Source organism: Haplochromis burtoni, unplaced genomic scaffold, assembly GCF_018398535.1.
Source record: "Haplochromis burtoni strain Fernald_Lab_line unplaced genomic scaffold, NCSU_Asbu1 Contig_907, whole genome shotgun sequence".
NCBI classification, from domain to species: Eukaryota; Metazoa; Chordata; class Actinopteri; order Cichliformes; family Cichlidae; genus Haplochromis; species Haplochromis burtoni.
In genome coordinates this window covers 93,367-116,551 of record NW_024583268.1, presented here as the reverse complement: position 1 = coordinate 116,551, position 23,185 = coordinate 93,367, and the positions used below count along the sequence as shown (strand labels likewise).

The 23,185-nt window shown below is 40.4% G+C and overlaps 1 protein-coding gene across 1 annotated transcript; it reads left to right on the top strand.

The window, feature by feature from the left end:
- The first annotated feature begins 8,413 nt into the window (after positions 1–8,413).
- LOC121812893 (olfactory receptor 1500-like) lies at positions 8,414–9,497 on the top strand. The gene has a single exon (XM_042216060.1). The coding sequence runs from the start codon at positions 8,526–8,528 to the stop codon at positions 9,495–9,497; it is 972 nt and encodes a 323-aa protein (XP_042071994.1). The 5' UTR covers positions 8,414–8,525.
- Positions 9,498–23,185: the final 13,688 nt, after the last annotated feature.

The following is a 23,185-nucleotide window of genomic DNA, read 5'->3' as shown; positions in this document are numbered from 1 at the left end:
TAAAACACAGAAAGACAAAATAATATCTAATATTAGGTATGCCAATAAAACCACTTATTATAAAATATGCAGGTCGCACAAAGGTGATGTTGTTCTCAGCAGCTGAGTTAATCAATGCCATGTAAAGAGCTTCTGTTAATTTTCTATAATTCTCTGTACTCGTTTGTGTAGGCTGCCTCTAATTTGTGAAGGCTAGCTACAAATAGAAGCAGAGCAACTTTGTGCTCTGATACTTATAGCAGTACTCTTTTCCCTTGTGTCAGTTGTAAGCAGGCCAGTTTACTCCGCCTCCATTACAGACAATTAGACATCGAAGTAGTAATATTTTAGTTTTGTAAAAAAATTTGTGAAAAATGATTGTCGCTACATTACCGTTCAGTTTGAGGCTTACATCAGAAAATTATATGTTTATTGTTCTCACATGGTATTGGACAGGATTATTTTAACAAACAAAGGACATTTTGCCTGATAATTATTTTTATCCTCTTGTAACTTTACTGTATAAAGAGCTATAACCTCCAAAGTTTCAGAAGTAGTTTATATATAAAAAGATCAGTATTGTTGAACTGCAAAATATCTTGGGTGCAGTTATATTTTTGCACACAAGTATAACAGAATAGCTTTAGTGTTTATTAAAATGTTACTACGAACTTATACAAAATGTAGCAAGACATTAAACAAACAGTTTTATTGATTATGAATTAGACAATATCGGATTCATATCGGTATCGGCAGATGTCCAAATGTATCTTTCGGACATACAAAAGTGGTATCGTGGCATCTCTAGACCTCACCCCTAGTGTAAGTCGTGCCCTTCCCCTCCAGACCAGGGATGTGATTATTAAAGATTATGAAAGGCCTGACAGGGCAGCATGGTGGCTAGCACTGTTTCCGCACAGCAAGAAGGTCCTGAGTTCAATTCCACCATCAGGCTGTGGTCTTTCTGGAGTTTGCATGTTCTCCCCGTGTTTGCGTGGGTTCTGTCTGGTTTCGTCCCACAGTTCAAAGACATGCAGTCAGTGCCATGTGAATTTAGAACTACTCGTATGCTCAAACATAGTGGTTAGTAATGGGTCAAGCTGTGGTTAGCACAGATGACCAATAACAGAACACAACTCTGGTTCAGATTGACCATGATGTTCCTCCCAAGCACTCATGCAACCCACCCAGCAACTCCAATAAGACTGGGTACTCTGAACTGTTTTTGGTGTACAGACACAAATGTCATTGAGAAGCCATTCTGACCTCAAGGTGCAGGGAAGCAACCCTCTCATCAGCTGGAGAAAACCCCAGGATACTGGCATTACAGTAGTCCCTCGCTATAGAGACGTGACTTTCGCGCATTGCATTGTGGGTACAAGTGGCAGCAAAATCAAAACACTGCATCAAGCACTAGCATTTCCAGCACCGGTAATCATTAATTCTGTGGTTTTAATCCCTACTTGCATTTTATTTGCCCCAAAAACAGTTATGCACAAAACGACGGACAACACGGCAGGTCCGTACAAAGACAGACTTGACGAAAAGGGAAAAAAAAAAAGTATTAGGAAAAACAATCAAAGGAGTGAAAGGGTCAGACCCATACGAGCATACAGAGTGGAGTAAGGACGTTAGCATGCTGCCCAACTTTCATCACGCACATATTTATTATTATATGGTCCTAAGTGCGAGTGCATACACTCACAAAATGTTTAGTAACTTCAAACCCCTGCAACAAGCCCAGGTCCACTTTACTTTGGTGATTTGGACTATTCCATTTCACAGCTGTTGTTACATTTTTTTCCTTTATCTCCTGTACAGGCCAACGCAATCTATTTATCGTTTCAGGTTGTTGTATTACACAACATTTTCAGATCTAATAGAAATAAAATTAGTGTTTTGTAATTCATTCAATGTATTGTCTTTAATTATAACTGGCATTATTGTTTCATTCTATTATAGAATCTTACAAAAAAAGATGCAAAGTTGTATTCCATTATGCTTTATTAGCTGCTTCGGTGAAAAACAAATCAACAATGCAAAAATAAAAAATAACCATTGCAAAACAACATACTGGAATTCTTTGTGTTCCTTTTTATCGCTGTGTGACTATTTTCTTGTAAAAGCCTGCGTGCGCTCGTACCGCTTGCCACTCGTACCTACAATCCTTTGCGGTTTTACCCCGGAAATGACGTCTCATTTTCAATCTTTATAACTCAGTTCACCCTTCGCGGCCTCGCTGTTTCGTTGATTTTTTTTGTGCATGCTTTTTTTTTTTACAGTGCATTGTGTTCTGCGTCCTGATCGGCTGCAGACCATTGTCAATCTCATGCCATGTCTCCTGTACAGTACAGAATGCATTCAGCTTGTCAACTTTACATAAATGTTTGATCACTCGCAGTGTGACTCTGAAGTGCTGTACAGTATGTCTGTAAGTTTTCTCCCCAACAAACACCAATGTCGATGAAACGTTTTGCACCATCAAAGGCAACCGCGGGTGCCTTTGGATTCATTTTATAATCCATCCATCCATTCGCTTCCACTTATCCCTTTCAGGGAGCCTATCCCAGCTATCACAGGGCGAGAGGCGGGGTACACCCTGGACAGGTCACCAGCCTGGGCCAACACACAGGGACAACCATTCGCACACATTCACTGCACATTCACACCTAGTGGCAATTTGGATTATCCAATTAACCTATCCCCACAAGCTGCATGTCTTTGGACGGTGGGAGGAAGCCGGAGTACCCGGAGAGAACCCACGCAAACACGGGGAGAACATGCAAACTCCACACAGAAAGACCCCGGCCTGATGGTGGAATTGAACTCAGGACCTTCTTGCTGTGCGGCAACAGTGCTAACCACCGTGCCACCGTGCAGTATTTTATAATACTGGACTTATCTGTCTATGAAGGTTTAAACTTTGAGAGTGTTTAAACAGGAGAGAAAAGTGTGAAAATGTTCATGCCTGTCTGAGAAAAGTGTATACATACATATCACCCAGTGTATACTATTCAATATCACCCAGCTTGAGGGGTCCAGATCCTCACTCAAACCTGGCAGCTCTACATCCACCTTCAAGACTGAGGACGTGGTGAGAGCCCTCAGGAGGACCAGGAAGAGGACCTTGACAACATCAGCAGTCGAGTTCTGAGGCACTGTGCAGGGCAACTAGGAAGTGTGTTCCAGACTAGGGTTGCCACAAATGATTATTTTGATAGTCGACTAGTCAACGATTATTTTTGCGATTAGTCGACTAATCAGATCATGCATCCACTGGACGTACAGCGTACAGCTTATTGCACCAGCATGCATCTGCTCTTATATAACAATCATTATCTTACAGCTTGAAGTGTTTAAGGTATGTTCTAACTAAAAATAAAGACAAGATGATAGTTTATTAAATTTTAATAGAAATTTGCAGATTGTTTTGGTGAAGTTTAATAAACTCAGCCGTCTGCTCCTTGCTATCTAAAATATAACAGGACACCGGAGTATATTCTCGAGCATCTCACACTTCTGATAATCAGTTGTCTGCTTGAGGTTTATTCAGCTATGTAAAAACTATAACTTTAATCTCAGCCAAACCGGTTTACTCAGAAACAAATAAAGTACTGAGAAAAGCCAAACAATAAAATTTTTAAGTTATCTAAGCGACTTATATATCATGTTTAACCTGAGTAGCGAAAGATGGCGGGGGGTTTGAAAACGATTTCCCGGGAGGCGGATGCTCTCACCGGCTCTAGTGAGCCTTGAACCCCGGCTAGCTATCAAGCTAGTGGGTAACAGATGTCTCTGAAAACGTCGGGGGGCTTTTAGAAATATGTGGTGTCTTGATAAACTGAGCAGATATTTGAGGTTTACACATCTACATTCTCGCCTGAAAATATGTTAAACGTTTATTTTGTGATCCAGAAAGAATGATGAAAGAGTAATATTAAGACTAGCTGCCGCTATTGTTGGAAACTGAGCAGGGCTGCGCTATGAATTCTGGGACACAGCTTTGTCTTCTTCTTCGGGGTTTATCGGCAGCTGGTATCCTTGTACATGCAGTGCTGCCATCTTCTGTTTCAGTCCGTTATTACACACTTAAATCCTACTACTTATTCGTGTGTCTTTTGGGATCTTACAAAGCTTCAAATGACGCGGCGACTATTAAATCAGTCGTCGACGATTTTGATAGTCGACATAATCGTGACTAAGTCCACCAGCTGTGGAAACACTCCACAGTCATTCCCATCCCCAAAAGAAACAACCCAAAGTCTCTGATGGATCTTCATCCTGTGGCCCTCACGTCACAGGTGATGTAGGCCATGGAGAAGATCATAAAACAGCGCATCATAAGAGCAACTGACCCCCTGATGGACCCACTCCAGTTTGCTTACTGTGCACACAGAGGTGTGGATGATGCAAAAATCTTCATCTTGAACTCCATCCACAAACATCTGGAACTCCTTGACTCCTCCGCCAGATTTCTGTTTGCTGATTTCTCATCAGCGTTCAACAGTCTGGAGCCTCATATCCTGGCCACTAAACTTTCCTCCCGATTTCATCTGGATGATCTGCTAACCCTGTGGATATTGGACTTTTTGACAAGCAGGACTCAGAAAGTTCGGGTCAACAACTTTCTTTCCCGTTAACAACGTCCACTGGCTCCCCCCAGGGCTGTGTGCTCTCCCCTCTGCTCTACGTCCTCTACACCGTTGACTGCAGATCCACACAGCCCAACTGTCACCTGGTGAAATATGCTGACGAACACAGTTCTCCTGTCACTGCTGTCAGGCCCCTCACAACAGCCACGGGCCTGCTCTTCAGGAGTTTGAAGCTGTCACACCACTCTACAAACTTGAATTTGCTTCAGTCACCGCCACCAAGGACTCAGATGGCCTGAGGATAGAAGCGCTTCTTGAATCTCTCCGTTTTTGTCCTGATAGTGTGGAACCTTCTGCCTGATTGCAGAAGTGGAAACAGTTTGTTACTGGAATGGGACGAGTCCTTTAATATCCGAACTGCTCTGGACCAACATTTCCTGTGGTAACCGTCCAGTAGGAAAGGGAGAACAGACCTGCAGCAGTGGTCTGCCGCATGGACCACTCTCTGAAGAGTTTTTGGTCATAAACGCAGCTATTCCCATACCAGTATGTTCTGTGTGAGGACGCGCTCCACAGCACCTGAATAGGAAGTCCTAAGGATCATTTGAGAGACCCCATCCCCATCGGAGATGGTACAGGTGCTGCCTAGCCTTTTTGGACTGGACCTCAATGCAAGCAGACCATGTCAGGTCTGAGGCAATGTGAACACCTAGATACTTCAGGGCAGTACCCTCTCCACTGGAGCTCCATTGATGATAGACTCACTGCTGACCCATTCTAAAGTCTTCCACCAGCTCCTTGGTCTTGGTCAGATGTTCAGCTGGAGGTGGTTGTCCCGACTCTACGATGCCAGGTTCTTCACCTCATCGAAATGGGATTGTTGATGGAGCAAACTTAACAATGGTATTGGAGCCATGAGTGGCCATGCAGTCAGAAGTATAGAGGGAATACACCAGTGGTGAGGGTATGCACCCCTGTAGTGCTCCCGTGTTGGTAGTGATGTTTTCAGAGACACACCTACCCACCTTCACCACCTGAGATCTGCCAGTGAGGAAGTCCAACACACATGCACATAGATGCCTCTTAAGTCCTAGAGTCTGGCTTGTTGTTCTTGGGCACGGAGCAATGGAGGATATTTTCAAGCATGTGGGGACCACGGACTTTACCAGGGAGTCATTGAAGATAGAAGTGAATACACCTACGAGCTGGTCAGCACAGCAATGCAGCAGATGGCCAGTGATGCCGTCTGTTCCCGCCACTGTTGTGGTGTTCACTCTCCTCAATGCCGCTCGGACGTCGTGCTCCACTATGCTGATTACCTGTTCCTCTGTGCTGACATCACCATCCTCTGTTGTCGGGCTGTAGTTAGCACTAGCCACCTGGCTAACCTTGAAACGGGCGTAGAACTCGTTCAGCTCATTGGTAAATGCAGAATCGACATTAATTGTCGTGGTGTCCCTGACTTTGTAATCTGCGATGGTGCGCAGTCTATGCCGCATGCTCTGTGTGTCACCCTGGTGGAAGTGAGACTCCACGCACTCCCGATACCTGTGTTTGGCATCCCTCACCACTATACAAAGCCACTTTTTAGGGGCTCATATTGCCAGTGGCGAGACCAGCATTGTATGTGGTGGTCCTGGTGTTCACTGCAGTGCGAATCAATCCGTCCACCACGGTTTCTGGTTTGGGAGTATCTTGACTCTTACAGTAAGGATGATCTCCCCTGCTACAATGCTAATGAAGCTAACTGCTACTTCCGTAAACTCGCTAATGTCATTGATAACCGAAACATGTCCCGGTCTACGTGTTTAAATGCTTTCTGTAGCGTCGCTTCTGACTGGACAGACCAGCATTTCACCTCCCTCGTGACTACTCATCAATATGTATGTTTTGTTTATACTAAGGAATGAGGAAATGGGGTTGTGGTCAGATTTGGATGTGAAACAGTTTTATTGCCCTACTTGTATGGCGTGTAGCAATGGCCCAAAATTCTTTCTCCCCTCATCGGACACGTAATGTGTTGGTAAAAGTTCGGCATAACTTCTCTGAGGTTTGCTTTATTAAAGTCGCTTGCCACAATGAGGGCTGTACCTGGATCTTGGTTTTGAAACGCACTCAGCATATCATGTACTTTAGACAAAGCCATACTTGTGTCCACCGTGGGGTGGGATAGGCGGTGGCCAAGGTGAACTCACGACACAGGTAAAAGGGGTGATACTTAATTGTCAAGTATTCCAAATGAGGCGAGCAGTCACTGGAGACAGTAGAAATGCTCCTGGCATTGCACTAATTTCTGTTTACCATGAGAACCACCCCTCCACCTTTAGTTTTGTTCAACTCTCCCATTCTGTCCGTACTAGTGATGTTCGATTCGTGAACGAATCGTTCAATACTCGAGAATCACTTTACTGACTCGTGAATCATGATTCACAAGCCCAACTGACTCACTGACTCATCCCTGTTGCTGTTAGCAAACTAATTCCATTAGTAGAAATATATCTAGCTTATAATTAAAATTGTGGGGGGAAAAACAACAGCCAGTTTCGTAACAAAAGCATTTCTGCTCTGAACTGGAAGAAAAAACCCTGAGTAGAAGCTCACATCAAGAAAATAGCTCCTCGGTTCAGAGTAGCATCGCGCTGCTAACATGCTAACAACACATTTGAGCTACTCACCCCCTCCCTTCCTGTGCTGAATCGTAAGCATAAGCGAATCACTCAGGACTCGCTCACCCCCTCCCTCCTGTGCTGAATCAAAGAGCGAACGAATCACTCAGGACTCACTAACCCCCTCCCTCCTGTGCTGAATCATAGAGCGAGCGAACGAATCACTCACTCACTCACTAACTCACTCACTACTCCACTCCCACCCCTCCCTCCTGTGCTGAATCAAGAGAGCGAGCGAATCACTCACTCACCCCCTCCCTCCTGTGCTGAATCATAGAGCGAGCGAACGAATCACTCACTCACCCCCTCCCTCCTGGCTCACAGCTTCTTCTTCTTCTTGGTTGGCAACCAATGTTAAGGCGCATTACCGCCCCCTGGCTCACAGCGCAGTGGACATTTAGATGAGAAAATATATATTTGACACACTTAAGGAAAATACTAATAAAATACAAATAAACAAAATAAATGTTTATTAAGCAATTTTGATAGGAAATTGCTTAATTTTAGAAATGTTTTTGCTCTTTTTTTCTCTATAAAATAGTTGTTTTTTTTTTTAATCATTCATCTTAGCAGTGGGATTTACATGAAAAGGGAAACAAATTAAGTTTGAGTGAAAATGTAAAATTTTTGCACTCTCTGGTCAACTGACTCAGTGAATCAAATGACTCAAAAACCCGATTCACTTTGGTGAGTGACTCATTAACACTCGATTCAGTAAAAAGAATCAAATTTACCATCACTAGTCCGTACAGAACACTGAGAATCAGTCCAAAAGATTTATGGCATGGTCTGGCACAGATGGGGGTCAGCCCTGTCTCAGTGAAGTACAGAATGTTACAATCCCTCAGGAAAGTAACTCTGGCCCTTATCTTGTCCAGCTTTTACCTACATGACTTTGAAAAGAAGATGTCGCTGGACTCTGCAAATGGTTGTTTTTGTAAAATGAGGTCTGCAAAGCCAGACTGAAAATGATCAAGATTCCTTTATTGCTGCTGCTTGGTCACAACCTTTTCTAAAACCTTAGCAAGTAGCAGTAAATATGAATTATGAGACTGGCATGTAGCTATCAAGAAGAGAAGAGACAGACTTATTTAATTATTTTCAAATGGGCCGATAAAAACATTTGTGAACCCAGGCCTGCTTACAACTGACACAAGGGAAAGAGTACTGCTATAAGTATCAGAGCACAAAGTTGCTCTGCTTATATTTGTAGCTAGCCTTCACAAACTAGAGGCAGCCTACACAAACGAGTACAGAGAATTATAGAAGATTAACAGAAGCTCTTTACATGGCATTGATTAACTCAGCTGCTGAGAACAACATCACCTTTGTGCGACCTGCATATTTTATAATAAGTGGTTTTATTGGCATACCTAATATTAGATATTATTTTGTCTTTCTGTGTTTTATTTACATTCTTGCAGTGGTGGGAAACACATTAGTGATGATTGTAATAACATTGGATCGCATGTTGAGAAGTCCTAAATATATTGCTGTTTTTAACCTTGCATTTACAGACCTGTTAAGTAGCTCTGCTTTGGTTCCAAAGGTTGTTGACATTTTTCTGTTTAACCATTATTATATTTCCTACAATGACTGCTTGACTTTCATGTTTTTCTGCTTTACTTTCATTTTTATGCAAGGTTTTAATCTGGTTGTATTGTCCTTTGACAGAGTCATGGCTATCATGTACCCGCTGCACTATCAAATGAGAGTGAGCCACAGGCTCATTTTATCTTTGATCGCTTTTTTCTGGCTTCTTGCCACAACTCTTATACTCATTGCAGTTGGCCTTCTCACAAGACTTTCTTTTTGTAAGTCTGTTGTTATTCAGAGCTATTTCTGTGATCATGGTCCTATGTATCGTCTTGGCTGCAATGATATTACCCCCAATCGTGCAATTGCTGGTTTGGCACTAGTTATAATTCTTGGGTTTCCACTGGCATTTATCGTGGGAAGTTACTGCTGTATTGGCTATTCTTTGTCAAAAATTTCTACATTTAGGGAAAGAGTGAAAGCTTTCAAAACCTACACAGGTCACCTTTCATTAGTGGCAATTTATTTCCTTCCATTTACATTTGTGTATATCTTTGGGAGTGTAATACATCCAAATGCTAGAATCATAAGCCTTTCTATGAGCACTGTATTGCCTCCCATGTTAAACCCGATTATCTATGTTCTTCAGACACAGGAGATCAAAGAGTCATTAAAGAAGTTGTTGCAAACTAGAGCGCAGTTTAGAATTGCAGAAAAATACTGATAAGGATTTAGGATTCGAAATGATAAAGTATTCCAATATCCTTCAGTACCACTCTACACATCAAATTTTGAATTTCTGGGTATTACAATATGTGCCATTTAAAGCAGCAGTCCCCAACCCCCGGGCCACGAAAATTTATGGTTTTCGTGTTTTTTATCGTAAACCCAGTTTTTTTTGTTATTTCTGTAGTTGTGCGTCTTATTTTGAAAGGAATATTTACACCTTACCATAGCAACCAGATAGCATTAAGGGGCAGAGAGGTGGACGTTTCTCTCAATGTTGTTGACGCAGTTCAGGAGGATGCTGCTAATAAAGTTACACAATTACACAGTGAATTTCACGTTTATTATTATATTTACAAAGTACCACAAATTTTGTCTTGGTTGTATCATTTTATTTTTTTGTATTTATCTGTGACACCTTAAGCCCTTTGCTCAAGGAATCAGTCTACAGAATGAAAGGGCGATCCAAATAGAACTCTATGAGTGTGGTGCAACTGGGCAGAGGGAGAACACATCTGCAAATCCAGCAACATCTGCTCTCTGGGCTGGTGTGAGATGGTTACATCTCTCGGCTACCTTGGGAAAGACTGTCCCCGCAGATGTGCTGGAAGTGGTGATATCCATGAAAGATGAATGGATGGTTTGCAACAAGATTATAACATGATAAAATGTGGACCAAGTGAGCCGTACAAATACTTTCTGGATGCACTGTAATCTTTTGCACCAACACATCTGCTTCCTATATGGACTTTTCTTTTGCACTTTCTACTAATATATACATGAAGCAAAGATCAAACGATATATGATTCAACGCACAAATGACTGGTCTATGTATACAGACTGTCAGGGCTCTGCGTGCGGGCAGGTGGAAATGTGGAACCAAATGCAGGACTCAGAGACAAAATGTAACTGAAAACCACAGCTTTTATTGCTGGCATGAAACAAAAACAGAAACCAAACCATGAAACCAAACAGGAACACACAGGCAGGATCTGAGGGTATGACGCGACAATGAGCACAGGAAAACACAGGGCTAATATACACAGGGTGGTAAACATTTTTCATGACATTGGATTTACAGCCAGAGGATGTCATATTCCACACAGACAGATGAGGCAAATTTACAGGTTACTTAAACTAAATTAACTTCTGACTTGAAAAGTGTTGATAAGGATATTTTATACTCAGAAGGACAAACGGAGGTGGTGAACACACAGTTTCCTCAATACAATTACATGAAAGTGTAGTGTTAGGAGCACTTAACCAATCAGAATTATGGTGATTGGATAGTAAGTTTACTGGCAGGAAAGTGGCTTATTTTACAAAAAAAGTTCATACATTTTCCCCATAGTATATGTTTATGTTAAATGCATACAATGCTGATTAAAAGCTGTGATGCGTGTGCGCGTGCGCGTGCGCGTGTGTATACCTGTTTGCACTGCACGGGAGTTTAGTATTAAAAGCATTATTAAAATGCATGAGCTCTTTAAGCCCTTTAGTCAGTAAGATTGAAAAAAACCTACTATATTAATAAAGTTTAGCTTACTTCAAGCCAGTAAGGAGAGCTGGCAAAAATGCTGTGTGAGTTGACAGATTTATCACAATTCTCTTATTGAGACATTGGCGAATCTGACAGATTATTATTAGTATTTCATTAAATTGATGTTTAAACAACAGTTTTAGTCTTTTCTACCTACTGCCGCAATAGCATTTAACCTTAATCTGTCTGCTAATTTGCCATATGGTCAACAGATTAAACTAGAAATCTACATTTAGAGAACTGTTGGCTTTCTCTAAGAGCAACATGACAAAATTAGAGCTGTCAGCGTTGATCTCGTTAAAATGACGTTAACACCTTAACCGCATTAACGCAGCAAATCTCTGTTAGCGAGTTACCACGGATTGCCCTGTGCGTGGGGCTGCACGTCGTCAACACGTTAACGAGCTAACCGCATATTGCGTTGACACTGTGCATCCCCACGCCTTGCTTTACAGGAAACTGATGGGCAATATTTAGCATTTTTCATATTTTAGGATTATATACTGATGTATATAATCTGGAAATTGTGAAGCTGTTTGCAGTCAAGTCAAGAATAAAGTCTAAGAATCTTTAAAGACAAAGGAACTAATCCTGATCCTTTCTCAGAGATCTGAGGGATATTTCAGGAACTGTGACTCAATTTTCCTAAATGGTTATTAGGCAGTGATTTCATGATTGCTGATCTCTTATCCTGAACATATACCACTTCCATGTCCTGAGTGCTAAGGCTAGTTAAAGTAGTTTGGGTGGGTAGTTCAGGGACTTTTAGAGGCAAATATAAATAATTTTTTTTAGTTTTTTTTATTTTAAAAGGGTAAAATACTCCCAAACTTATGTCACTTGAGGCTAGTCAGTGTGGATTTCCTGATTCATCTGAGGCACCAGAACTTCCATTTTGTGCCAGAATACAAAACATAAAACTAATGGTTTGCTGGTTTAAGTAATGTCATCTAACACTAAAATTTGATTAGATGAAAACACAGAAAACACAGGTTACAACTTTGTTTTTTGTTTATTTTTTTCATTCTGACTATTGCGACTGATTAGATCAATTACCAAAGAAAGAAAGAAAAGCACCAGGGTAGAAAAAAACATTCACATACAGTACAGTTCTTATACAGCAATGCCAAAAAGAAAAAGAAAATACTCCAGAGACTATTAAATCTCCAAGGGCTCTAAATTCAAACTATTACACTGAATATTATCCACAGGGACATATTAATAAGCTATTGTTGCCAAACAAAAGAAATTAGTTCCCTGGGTATATTAGAGATGTTCAGATAATCCCTCAGAGAGAAATAACAGACTGCTTTAGGCCTACAGGAAACTGATCTACATTCTGTAGCGTTGTGTTGTAATCAAAATGATTTCAAAGAAAACTGAAACAGCACTGTGGTTGTAACTTACACTTAGTTTCACAATATGTTGGACAGTGTTTGGAGTTTTGCCTCTACGCATCACCATAATAGATATTAAAACAGTCAAGATATGATTCAAATGGAGAGTTTAAGTTTTCATTTAAGAGGTTGTATGAAGTGTTACATTAACTTTTCAGGTATTGGAGGCATTTTTATGTACTCCTGCTTAGATTTAACCTGAATGAGTGAGCTCCAGTCACTAGGAGTGCAACGATATACAAAATTCACGGTTTGGTTCGTTACGATACTTTGGTGTCACGGTTCGATATTTTTTTGATACAAAAAAAAATGTTCATGCCTTTTTTAAGTTATTCAAATTATAAATTATTTCTTTTAACTCAAAAGTATAGTTTCTAAATTAAATGTTGCTGAAACAACAAAATAAAAAATAAAAATTATCTGATGGAGAAATCACTCATCTGTGGAAAAGAGTTTATTACAGAGAAACTGCTCTTTCCAAAATAAAAGCTATTTTGTCGACAGCAATAAAAGTAGCAATTGCCCTGTCTATCTCTTGCCCTCTTAGAATCATGTGCTAACGGCTGTCTAAATAACTTGGGTAAAGTTTGTAGCATGTGTGTTTATTGTTGTTTTTGTCTGCTTCCACTTGTCTTTGCATTAGCGTGATGTCAGCGTAAATGTGAAGTCATATTCGTTGTGTTCCGACCAATGTAATTGAGCATTGCGTGGCACATTCGACATACTGTTGTACTTTTGTCCACGACGTGCTTAAGTAGAGTCTTACTTAACATGAAAACCAAAACGGTTCCAAATGCCAGATCTGAATGATGGTGGATGAGGTTCAATTTTGGGTAGCATTGAGGCAGTTGCCATGCTAACTTGAGTGAATGCATATGGGCGGCGCTCAGTGGATCTGCGCTCAACAATGCAGCCTAGGCGGAGTAATCAAACGCAGATCCACTGATCCCTCAACACAGACGGCATCGTCAGAAGAAAGGTTGATCAAATAAATTAAAAATTTTATATTGTTCAATACATATGCGTACCGAACCCAAAGCACTGTATCGAACGGTTCAATACAGATACATGTATTGTTGCACCCCTACCAGTCACATATTGATTTATTTAATCAACTGTGGTGACGTAGAGACAAAACTGTGTGTATTTGTCTGATGAATTTTGGGCCTAATTATTGATCTGTGATTGACTCTTTCAGTGAGTTTGTTCACCAAATCACTTGGTATAATACAGTCCCTAGGCCTGAGTTGCCTGAATAATAAGTGAAAAGGCCCTAAAAGATTACAGGTTTACAGAATTAGCATGATCTTACTTTCCATCCTTACAAAGAGGTCTGTGAACTGCTCTTCAGGCTGATCCCAGAGGAATCCCACCACAGTGCCACTGTATCTTCTCATTTTCCGCCCACAAGAGGCCTGATCTGTTTTTCTACTCCTAATAGGCTGTTCCTTGGAGGACAACACTGTTGTCTGCTAAACTTGTTATGACCAAACTGACTAATTGATCCTGAGAGGCTTCAGAGAAAAACACAAATATTTATCACACAGATGGCTCAACTTATAATTGTTCAAGAACTTTTTGTTTTTTCTAGTCATTTTAAAGGTGCATTCAGATGCTTCCATCACAGGGAAGCATCTGTGATGGAAGTGTAAGAAAGATGCGTCTTTCTTACGCATCTGACTATGACATTTTGCTTTTTGAGCTTATATCTTATTTATTATTTTTGTGGATTTTTGCTCTGGAACAGAAAAAAAGGCAGAATATAGCAGGTAGTGTTCTTTCTTAAAAGAGAATTTTCATTTAAATTCTTTTAAATAATAGAATTAGTGACTTTTAGATGAAAGCCCGTGCACAGGGTCTACAAGGCCTGCAGCAAAACACACAGTCTTGGTAATGTTCATTATGTGGCCTCATGTAGCGTCTTAATTTTGAAGCCAATCCTCACATTAAATCAAAACACATGAATTCCCTTCAGTTTATCTCATATAACTCACATATTATACTCACTGACTCAATGCTTTGTAAGGGTCACAATGATCAATCCACTTCTTCATTTTGGGTCCAAAGACCATGGGCTGGCGGGGGCCCTGCTGTAACAAAATGGGAATAAAATTCAGACTTTCCAATTACGCCAAAAATGTGCAATACATCAGAGTTTTATATGGTTACGCAATAAATCAAGATAAAAGGTGTGACACTTGACTCCACTGACCTTTACGTATTGTGATAGGCCTTGGTATAGGCCCCATTTGAAATATAGTCAACTACCCCAAATAATTGATGGTAAATTACATTTTGACCACAAGGGGCAAAGAACAGTATGAAAGAAGGGCTGATATGGCTTCTTTTACATGTAGCAGGCTGTCTTGATAAATAAATAACCTTTATAGCTGCCTGTTTTGAAGGAAGGAAGGTTCAGGGATTAAGCAATCAGCATCATGGGCTCATCCAATTAGAATAAGAATAAGCAGTCATCGAATTATTCACAGGGTTCTCCTTTTATTTTCAAATCAATAAAGCAAAGAAGGAAGGAAAGAAAGAGTCACATGGACTGCTATCTCTAAAAAGGACATAAAGTATGATTTAAGTAACTCAAAATGATACATGAACTCAGGAGACTCAAAGAGAAACTCACCTCAGCTGCCGCCCCATGTGGGAGTGAAGAAAGAGTGAGGGGTAGGTGAGTGCAGTCCTTATATAACGAGTGACAGGTGAGTGCAATTAAGGCCAAGCACCGCACCCAATCAAAGGTGACGAAAAGAAACAAGGTGCATCTGGTGAAGTGAATGTGCTAAAAGGTAAGCCTTTACAACAGCCGCCCCCATATTTCTACTGAGAAATATGTTCAAAGGATTAGAGATGCTCTTTTTCACAAAGCGGGGGCAGAGGAATCAGACATGCTACAGGTCTAATATAGGTTCAGGGGGTCGACCTAGAGGTCGACAATGCAGGCCAGACAGTTCAGGGGGCCGACCATGTAGCCAGTGGTGGCGGCAAAGCAGGTCCAAATGCCAACCGCGTGGGATGCAGCGGCAGGCCCAGACCTGCAGACCGTTGGGCAGTTTTGCAGGTGCTGGGGGCAATGTACGGGGCTTGGCAGAGGCAGGAAATCCAAATGGTCCATGTCTAACTGGTGCAATAGGCGTAATAAGGTGGGTATGATCAGAGCCTATGAGCAGTAGTGGAGTTGCTTTGTTAATAAAGGTTAATGGGATACCTTGAAGATGCTTGTATCTCCGTTGAAGAGAGGATACGGGGTAGGTGTGGTCTGAAAGTGCTAAGTGACTTGTAGCGAAGGCATTATTAATTGTGTAAGTTTTCTCTGGATCCACATAATCCACTCGTCCAGTTTCTTGAACTCCCAGATCTTGCCCTGCTAAGATTTGCTTTCCATACAAGTTAAAAGAAAGGCTGTTGGAAAATCCTTTCTCTAAGATTCACAGAATCAGAACACGTTATTCTCCTTTTTATAACAAAAAACCCCACAATAGGCCTAATAATAATCTTATATAGTGGATTTTGACACCAGAGATGGGCAGTAACATGTTAAAAGTAACGTGTTACTGTAATCCAATTACTTTTTCTAAGTAACAAGTAAAGTAAGGGATTACTATTGCAAAAAAGCAATTAGATTACTGTTACTTTCCTGTAAGAAGGCTGCGTTACTGCGTTACTAAACCGTGATTTCGTTTGTGAAAGTGTCTAATGACAATGATGTATGAGCAGTAACAGATGTTTGTGGATCAACAATGGGTAATATGGAGTGTGCAAGAGTATGACCGTGCAGCGTTTATAGCTTGGAAGTACTGACAATACTTTGAGTTTGATTCCGTAAAAATTAACAAAAACACTGTTCACTCTGGGAAGAAAACTTCTTTCTACAGCAAAAAAATTACACTTCAAATCTGAGCAATTCACAGAGAAAACCCCGGATCCTCCCACTGACATGCCCGCTGCGAAACTCCACCTGCCCCCATTCCTGCTAAACAAATGAAAATAGATTAACCACTTAAGCCCCACCCCCTGGTACCGGGGCAAAGAGGAGGAGATCACGTCAAATCGGTTATAACATGGGGTGAGAAATATAAGCCCCAACATGTGTGGTATTCACAGAAACCTCAGAATCTCAGCTAAAATCTCATATAAACCATTTCTACAACTACCAAACACAACGAAAACAAGCCATGATTAAACGAGCAGTTACATAAATGCGCACAAGACCGCTAAACAAACAAAACTGAACAAGAAATTCTTCAAACTTCATGTAATCGGCGAAAGAAGGCTGGTTATCTTCCAGAGCTATTACTGACTCCAAACATCAAGTTTCACCACGCTCTGATCAAAATTCACTGAATGAGCCGCCCTACTTTGGCAAAACGTCTTACCGTAAATAGTTTATGCACATTTCTGCTGTCACAGAGTAATTCTAGCACAAATTTAAGTAGGTATGACGGTTTGCCATTTAATGTTGCCCATCAGAGTATGCTTGTAGCTAGGACTGGGCAATATGACCCAAAATTCTTATCTCGATATTCTTTAGCTGGGTGGCGATATACGATATATATCTTGATATTTTTTTAAAGCCATAAAGTAAGAACAAAAAGAGAGCTGTGTCCCAAGAGCTAACGAGACACAAAAAGCAATGCAGACTAAACTCAAGACACGTAAACTTAACACAGAGACATCAGACATCGCAACAGGGAGGGAACATAGACACAGAACAGAAGGCGGTCAGAACACAAAACAGAAACCAAACCCTAAGAGCAAGACAATCTTAAGAATTAATCTGAAACATAAAATAATCGTATTCAGAATCAAAATCACTAAGTCAACAGACTCAGGACCGTGACAAAAGTCGTCAGATATCCAGTTAGAATCATGCCAGAAGCTACCAAAGTGTCTGGTTGTGTGAGAGGGGGCAGAGGCCTGTACAAGAACTGGACTCAAGTGCAGGATTGAGGTGCGGAAGCATAACAATTTAACTAAAAAGAAGCTTTTATTTACAATGACATTGGATTGAAAAGGCAAAACAAAACCTAGAACCTTGGCTTGATACCTAATATGATACTAGTAAAGGAATACTAGTGTGGTGGCTTGAGGTATGTTACATAATGGGTGACTGGTGGAGTGGTGCTCAGGGGGCACACTGAAGAGTAAGAGAAAGAGTTAGTGGGTGCACGGATTGGGCCAGAGGTACAGTGGATACTGAGATGGAGTGGCTCACTTTAGCAGGTGAAGGCTAAGGCTTGGAGGGGGAGGTCTGAGTGACTGGCAGAGGAGCGTTAGATGTTCTGACCTGAGTTTTTAAGGATCTGCGTGAGTGGTGGTGGCAGGAGGGCAGGCAGGTTAGTGTGATTGGTAATTACTTCCTGGAGTGTGGCTGAAATACTATGAGGGTTGTGATGAGAATCCAAGAGGTGTTTTAGTGGTGTTGTCGTGACGTAGCGAGCCAATGGAGCTAGGAGCAAAGGAGATAAGGTAAGCAAATAAGAACTTGGCTCTCGAGCTAAGAGTGTGAGCCTGTTACCAACCTAGGTGGGTTGATGAACTGGCAGTGAAATAATGGTGAAACTGGCCATAAATACCCTCCGCTGATTGCCACAAATTAAGTCCAGGTGAGCTGCCCAGGTGAGAGAATGGCAGGCTCGACCCGAGACAAGTAGAGGAGGCAGGGATCCACACAGGACACTCCCAGCTGCTCATATTGACCAAGACAGGGCGATGCAAAAGTTGTTGAAGGACATCAAATATTAGTGAGGGTGCATGTATAATTTTCAGTCTGTTTGTGTACTTTTAGGCCTGCGTAGATTAGCGGAAATCCAAAATCATTTTTAATCATTCCACCCTGGAAAAATAACTGTTCAAAGAAATAATAAAACACCACAATTACCATGACATTCAGCTCCATGGTGAGTGGATGTAAACTTTTGACCACAATCGTAACCATGACCTTTGGAGAGCTGAGTTTCACCTAACCTAAGGTGGTCTTTGATATTTACAGCGTGTATATTAGAATATTACAGGCTCTTTGCATTCACGCCTTTTATATTATTCATAAACTTTTAACTATAAAAGTCTTTTGCCCTCTGGGCAGAAAGAAGATCTTTAGCTGCCACAGAAGTGCCATCTGTCGTCGACAACTTTCCTTTCTGCTTTACATTATTCTTCCAAATTTCTTCTTACCTGATAATAACCCTAAATATTGTATAGCCACCAATCTCTTTTCCAGTGTTTCCAAATGAGTCAGATAAATGGATTAATATTTGAGCTAAAAGAGCAACATGTCTATAAAGTATGTCCAGCCTTTTGCAATTACCAAATCAAACATCAAAAGCAACATTATTATTGATTGTTCACTTCCATTGAAACACATTGAAACATTAACATGAAAAATGCATGACATGAATGCTACTGTGGCGACCTCTTGTGAGGAAAGGGAGTAACTGAAAATAGCTTTTTCTTTATTGCATGAATTTTACCTTTGTGATATATGGGTATGGAGGGCTTTGAATGCCAAAATGAATGAATAAAATAAATAATTATGTCATGGTCAGATTAAATTAAATAGAGTAAACAATGAATAGAATATTCTATTCATTGTTTACTCTATTTAATTTTAAAATATTGCACCTACAGTACCACACACACACACACACACACACACACACACACACACACACACACACACACACACACACACACACACGTAAAAATATTTAGTATACACATCCAGAAATGCATATACTATTATATATTGTACATATATTTATTAGTTTCAGATGTAGCCATTCTTGTATTTTGCTTGTTTACATTCTTGTTATTGTATTTTGCACAACTCTGTTGCTTGTGAAGCTCGCACACAAGAATTTCACTCACATGTGCTGTACCAATGTACCTGCACATGTGATGTGACAATAAAAGTGATTTGATTTGATTTGATTTGGTCCTTAGTCTGACGACTCAGTGTTTTGTGTTTCTTTATATCATCCTGTGTTCTTGTTTATTCTGTTATGTCTTTTGTTTAGGTTTGCTATGTGTTTGGGTTTTGTTTTATGCCTGCCTGTGTTCCCTCTGTCTGTCCACGGTGTCTGCTTGTAAGTCTGTTAAATTCAGGGTCTTGTCAGGTCCTCTGTGTCTGTTAGTTTCCTGTTTTATTCTGAAGGTCCTTGTGTCATGTGGGTGTGTTCAGTTTACGTTTCCCCTGTCTCGTCAGCTGTAGTTAGTTCCAGGTGTGTTCCCCTCCCGTCTACCATCCTCTGATCACTACTGTGTGCATTTAAGCCCTGTGTGTTCTCCTACCTGTTGCCGGTTCGTCTGCGTTCATGTCCTCCGTCACCCTGAGTGGTTTCCCTGCGTCTCTCTGTCCCTTGCCGTCCCTCTCCCCGTCCGGTTGTCATTTCAGGTTTGCTTTTTAGTTTTCCCAGTTTAGGTTACTCTGTTCTGTTTCTCGCCTCCCTGGCCTTGTGCATTAGTTCCACCTCCTTCAATAAAGCCTCCTCACTTCTGAAGTGCCTGCGTTTTGGGTCCTTAAATAATTCCACACGACTGCTGCCCCAGCCGTGACAAATTATCTATTAATTAAATGTGTCAATAATTAATGCATTCATTATATAAATAATGAATCAAATATGTCATTATTTCTTACAATTGTAAATAAATAAATAATTTCTTAAATGTTTTAAATGATTTGACATTTAATTAATTATTTACATATTTAATTCATGAATTAATTCCAATTTTAATTAATTGGTGACCCACTTAATTAATTATTTAATTATTATGTATTAAATTCATTCATTCTGGCACTCGAGGCCCTCCAAAGACGGTATAGATGCAGTTGAGTTTTATTGTTAAACAACATAAGGTGAGTGTATAAATTTAAAGCAAATGGTAAAGACTTTCAGCTATTTATGGAGAATAGTGAGAAAAAAAGAAGTTACCAAAGTGTACCGTACAGCATGTTCATCAGAGCTGATCTTAAAACTCATCCACCAACCTATAGTTATTTATATATATAAACACACACACACACACACACACACACACACACACACACACACACACACACACACACACACACACAATAAATAAATACTCAAAGCTATCAGACGACATGTGCATTTATAGTGTGGAACGATGAGCTGTCATAGAAGTATTCTGCCAGAAGATGGCATCATCCTCAATCTTTACTGCAAACAGAATTCACCCGCTGAATTCAGGCAACTCCTGCCTTGCAACTCTGTTTGTAAGATCTTTTTCCATAATTATATTTTTTCCCTTATAATCGATGTAAGCACAATAAAGGAATGCTGAGAGAAGCTTCATGAGAAGATATCACTGCACCAGGGTTTTAACCCTGTTGTTGTGGTCTGAAGTAAGCATGAGAGATATGTTTTATTAATGTTTACAGCCAAGCTCAACACTTAAATGTGGATTTGTATAGATCACAGATATTTAGCTCATACTGCAAATTATAAGGAGTTCTTACGGAGACTCAGATTTCCTTGGGAACACTGATTTGTATAAATACTGTTGGTGTATTGTTTGGAAGCAAAGCAGAAGTGATGCTGGCATGGTTAATGCCTCACACGCACACACAAACACACAGAGAGTGGTGCTTTTCACTACTGTTACCACAGCCCGCTCTGTCTGTACCCAGTCTCTTCGAGAAAGAATAGCTGTATTCATGTTAAATGTGGCCCGCGTTACTGTGACACAGCATGGCTGCAGGGAGGAGAGGAGGGACACAAACTACACAGGACTCCACTGGTAACACAGAAACAGTCAGCATCTTCAGTTTGAATAGCTCTTTATGCTTCTCTTACACTGCACTGCTTTACACCTAGTGATATTCTCAGACAGATATCTTTTATTTCTTTAACCACTGAGCAAATAACACATGTAACATATTTTGTTTGCTCAGTGTGTCGTTAGTAGACGAGTACATGACGTTTAACACGTTTGCAAAACTCTCCCAGGGCAGCAGGCTGGGTTGTTCTCTGTGCTGCTCCTCCTGCTGCACTTTGGTCTACTCGATGTTGAGCAAACTCGACAAGTGACTCAATGCCATCACGTTGTTGTTGTTTTTTTGTGGGTTTTTTTTTTTTCACAGAGTTTATTCTTTCTCGCTGTGTACGACTGTATCTGTAACTTTGAATGAGTCAACATTCTGACTTACTTGACGTGTTGAACACGAGAAACAACACAAGCATTAATCAGGGGTTTTTATCCAGTGAGAAACTGTTGACTGTCACCTCACAGGAAGCATACTCCTGCACACAGACATGCTTAGTTGTTGCATCTGTAGTGTTTTTCTTTCAGTGTACCCATACTCATTTTTGAAGCGTCATAAGATGTACTGCAATACTTAATAATACTTAATATTTTGTACACAAAAAAACTGCAGTACCCCTCACATTTTTAAACACCTGAGATTTTTAAACGCAGCAATAATTGCGCATCATTACTGCGTGTATCAACTACAAATATGTTATTATTCATAATTATAGCTGATACTTCATTTAAGCATTTAAGTTCATTTAACTAAAACAAGTAAAGGAGGAAACAACATTTCGATCCTGTGTGTGCGTCCTGAACAAATTGCAGACTTGACAATAATGTTGAATTTGAAAATATTGCTTTATAGAGTGCATCAATAACTTATGCAGCATGCTCCCTTGTTAGTTTGTACCGCCTGTCTGATTCCACCATCAGATTGTGATGATGTGTAATCTTGGTACACATTCATCTTTTCTACAGAGACATGAAAATAAGGAGCTTTCAGCTTCAGGAGGTCTAAAGTGATATCTTGATATAACTCAGAAAACAGATAAAATCATTCAGGCTCCCGCTACTGGTTTCTACTATTCTACATCATACAGTCATGTGAAAAAGTTTTCATAGCGCTCTATGGAGCGTTCTGAAGTATACTCCTACTGCTTCCATAAGGATAAGTAGCAGCCAGCTGCTTCTAATTAAATGGACTTGTTTAATTGATCATTAGCAAGTGTGAGCACACCTATAAAAACAGAGGTTTGGACAGTTTGCAGATCTGGAGCATTCAGCTGTGTCTAAAGGATTCAGTTAGCACGTTAAACACTAAATTTCATGGCAGTACAATTAGAAAAATACTACAGGACTTGTTTTTTTGGCCAGTAGAAATGCTTTTCTCTCAAAAAACAAAAAACACAGCAAGATGGTTTAGGTTTGCAAAGCTGCATCTGGACAAACCAAAAGACTTTTGGAGCAATGTTCTTCAATGAAAATCAAACAGCATATCAGCACAAACACCTCGTACGAACTTTCAGCATTGTGGTGGAGCAGTCATGATTTGGGCTTGTGTTTATAGCCACAGGACCTGGATACTCTGCAGCTTCTCTGTTAACAGCACCATCATCCCAAATTTTACAGTTTTGTTAAATTATTGTGATATTGATGCTCAAAAGAGACTAAATGTGTTTTACTTGTTCCAAGAAGTTGAAGAATCAAAATTTAAGCCCACCTCTATTTACAACACTAACCTGTGAGTGATAGTTTCAAGGTGAAATTCAACATACCAGAGTCACTGTAACAAGAAAAACTCTTTTTAGAATAATTTGCTGAACTTGTTAAGATGAAGATTGGAGTCCGGCGTCTTGTTCAGCCCTCTGGTTAAAGTCCCACAGACTGTGAGCTAAGATGCTGTTAGAATGATTAGTCAGTGGCGCTTAAAACATTACAGTTCACGTGCAATAAATCATGACAACGAGG

Excerpts from the sequence above, each read along its gene's own strand:
- LOC121812893 (XM_042216060.1), top strand. The coding sequence starts at position 8,526 with ATGGCATTGATTAACTCAGCTGCTGAGAACAACATCACCTTTGTGCGA.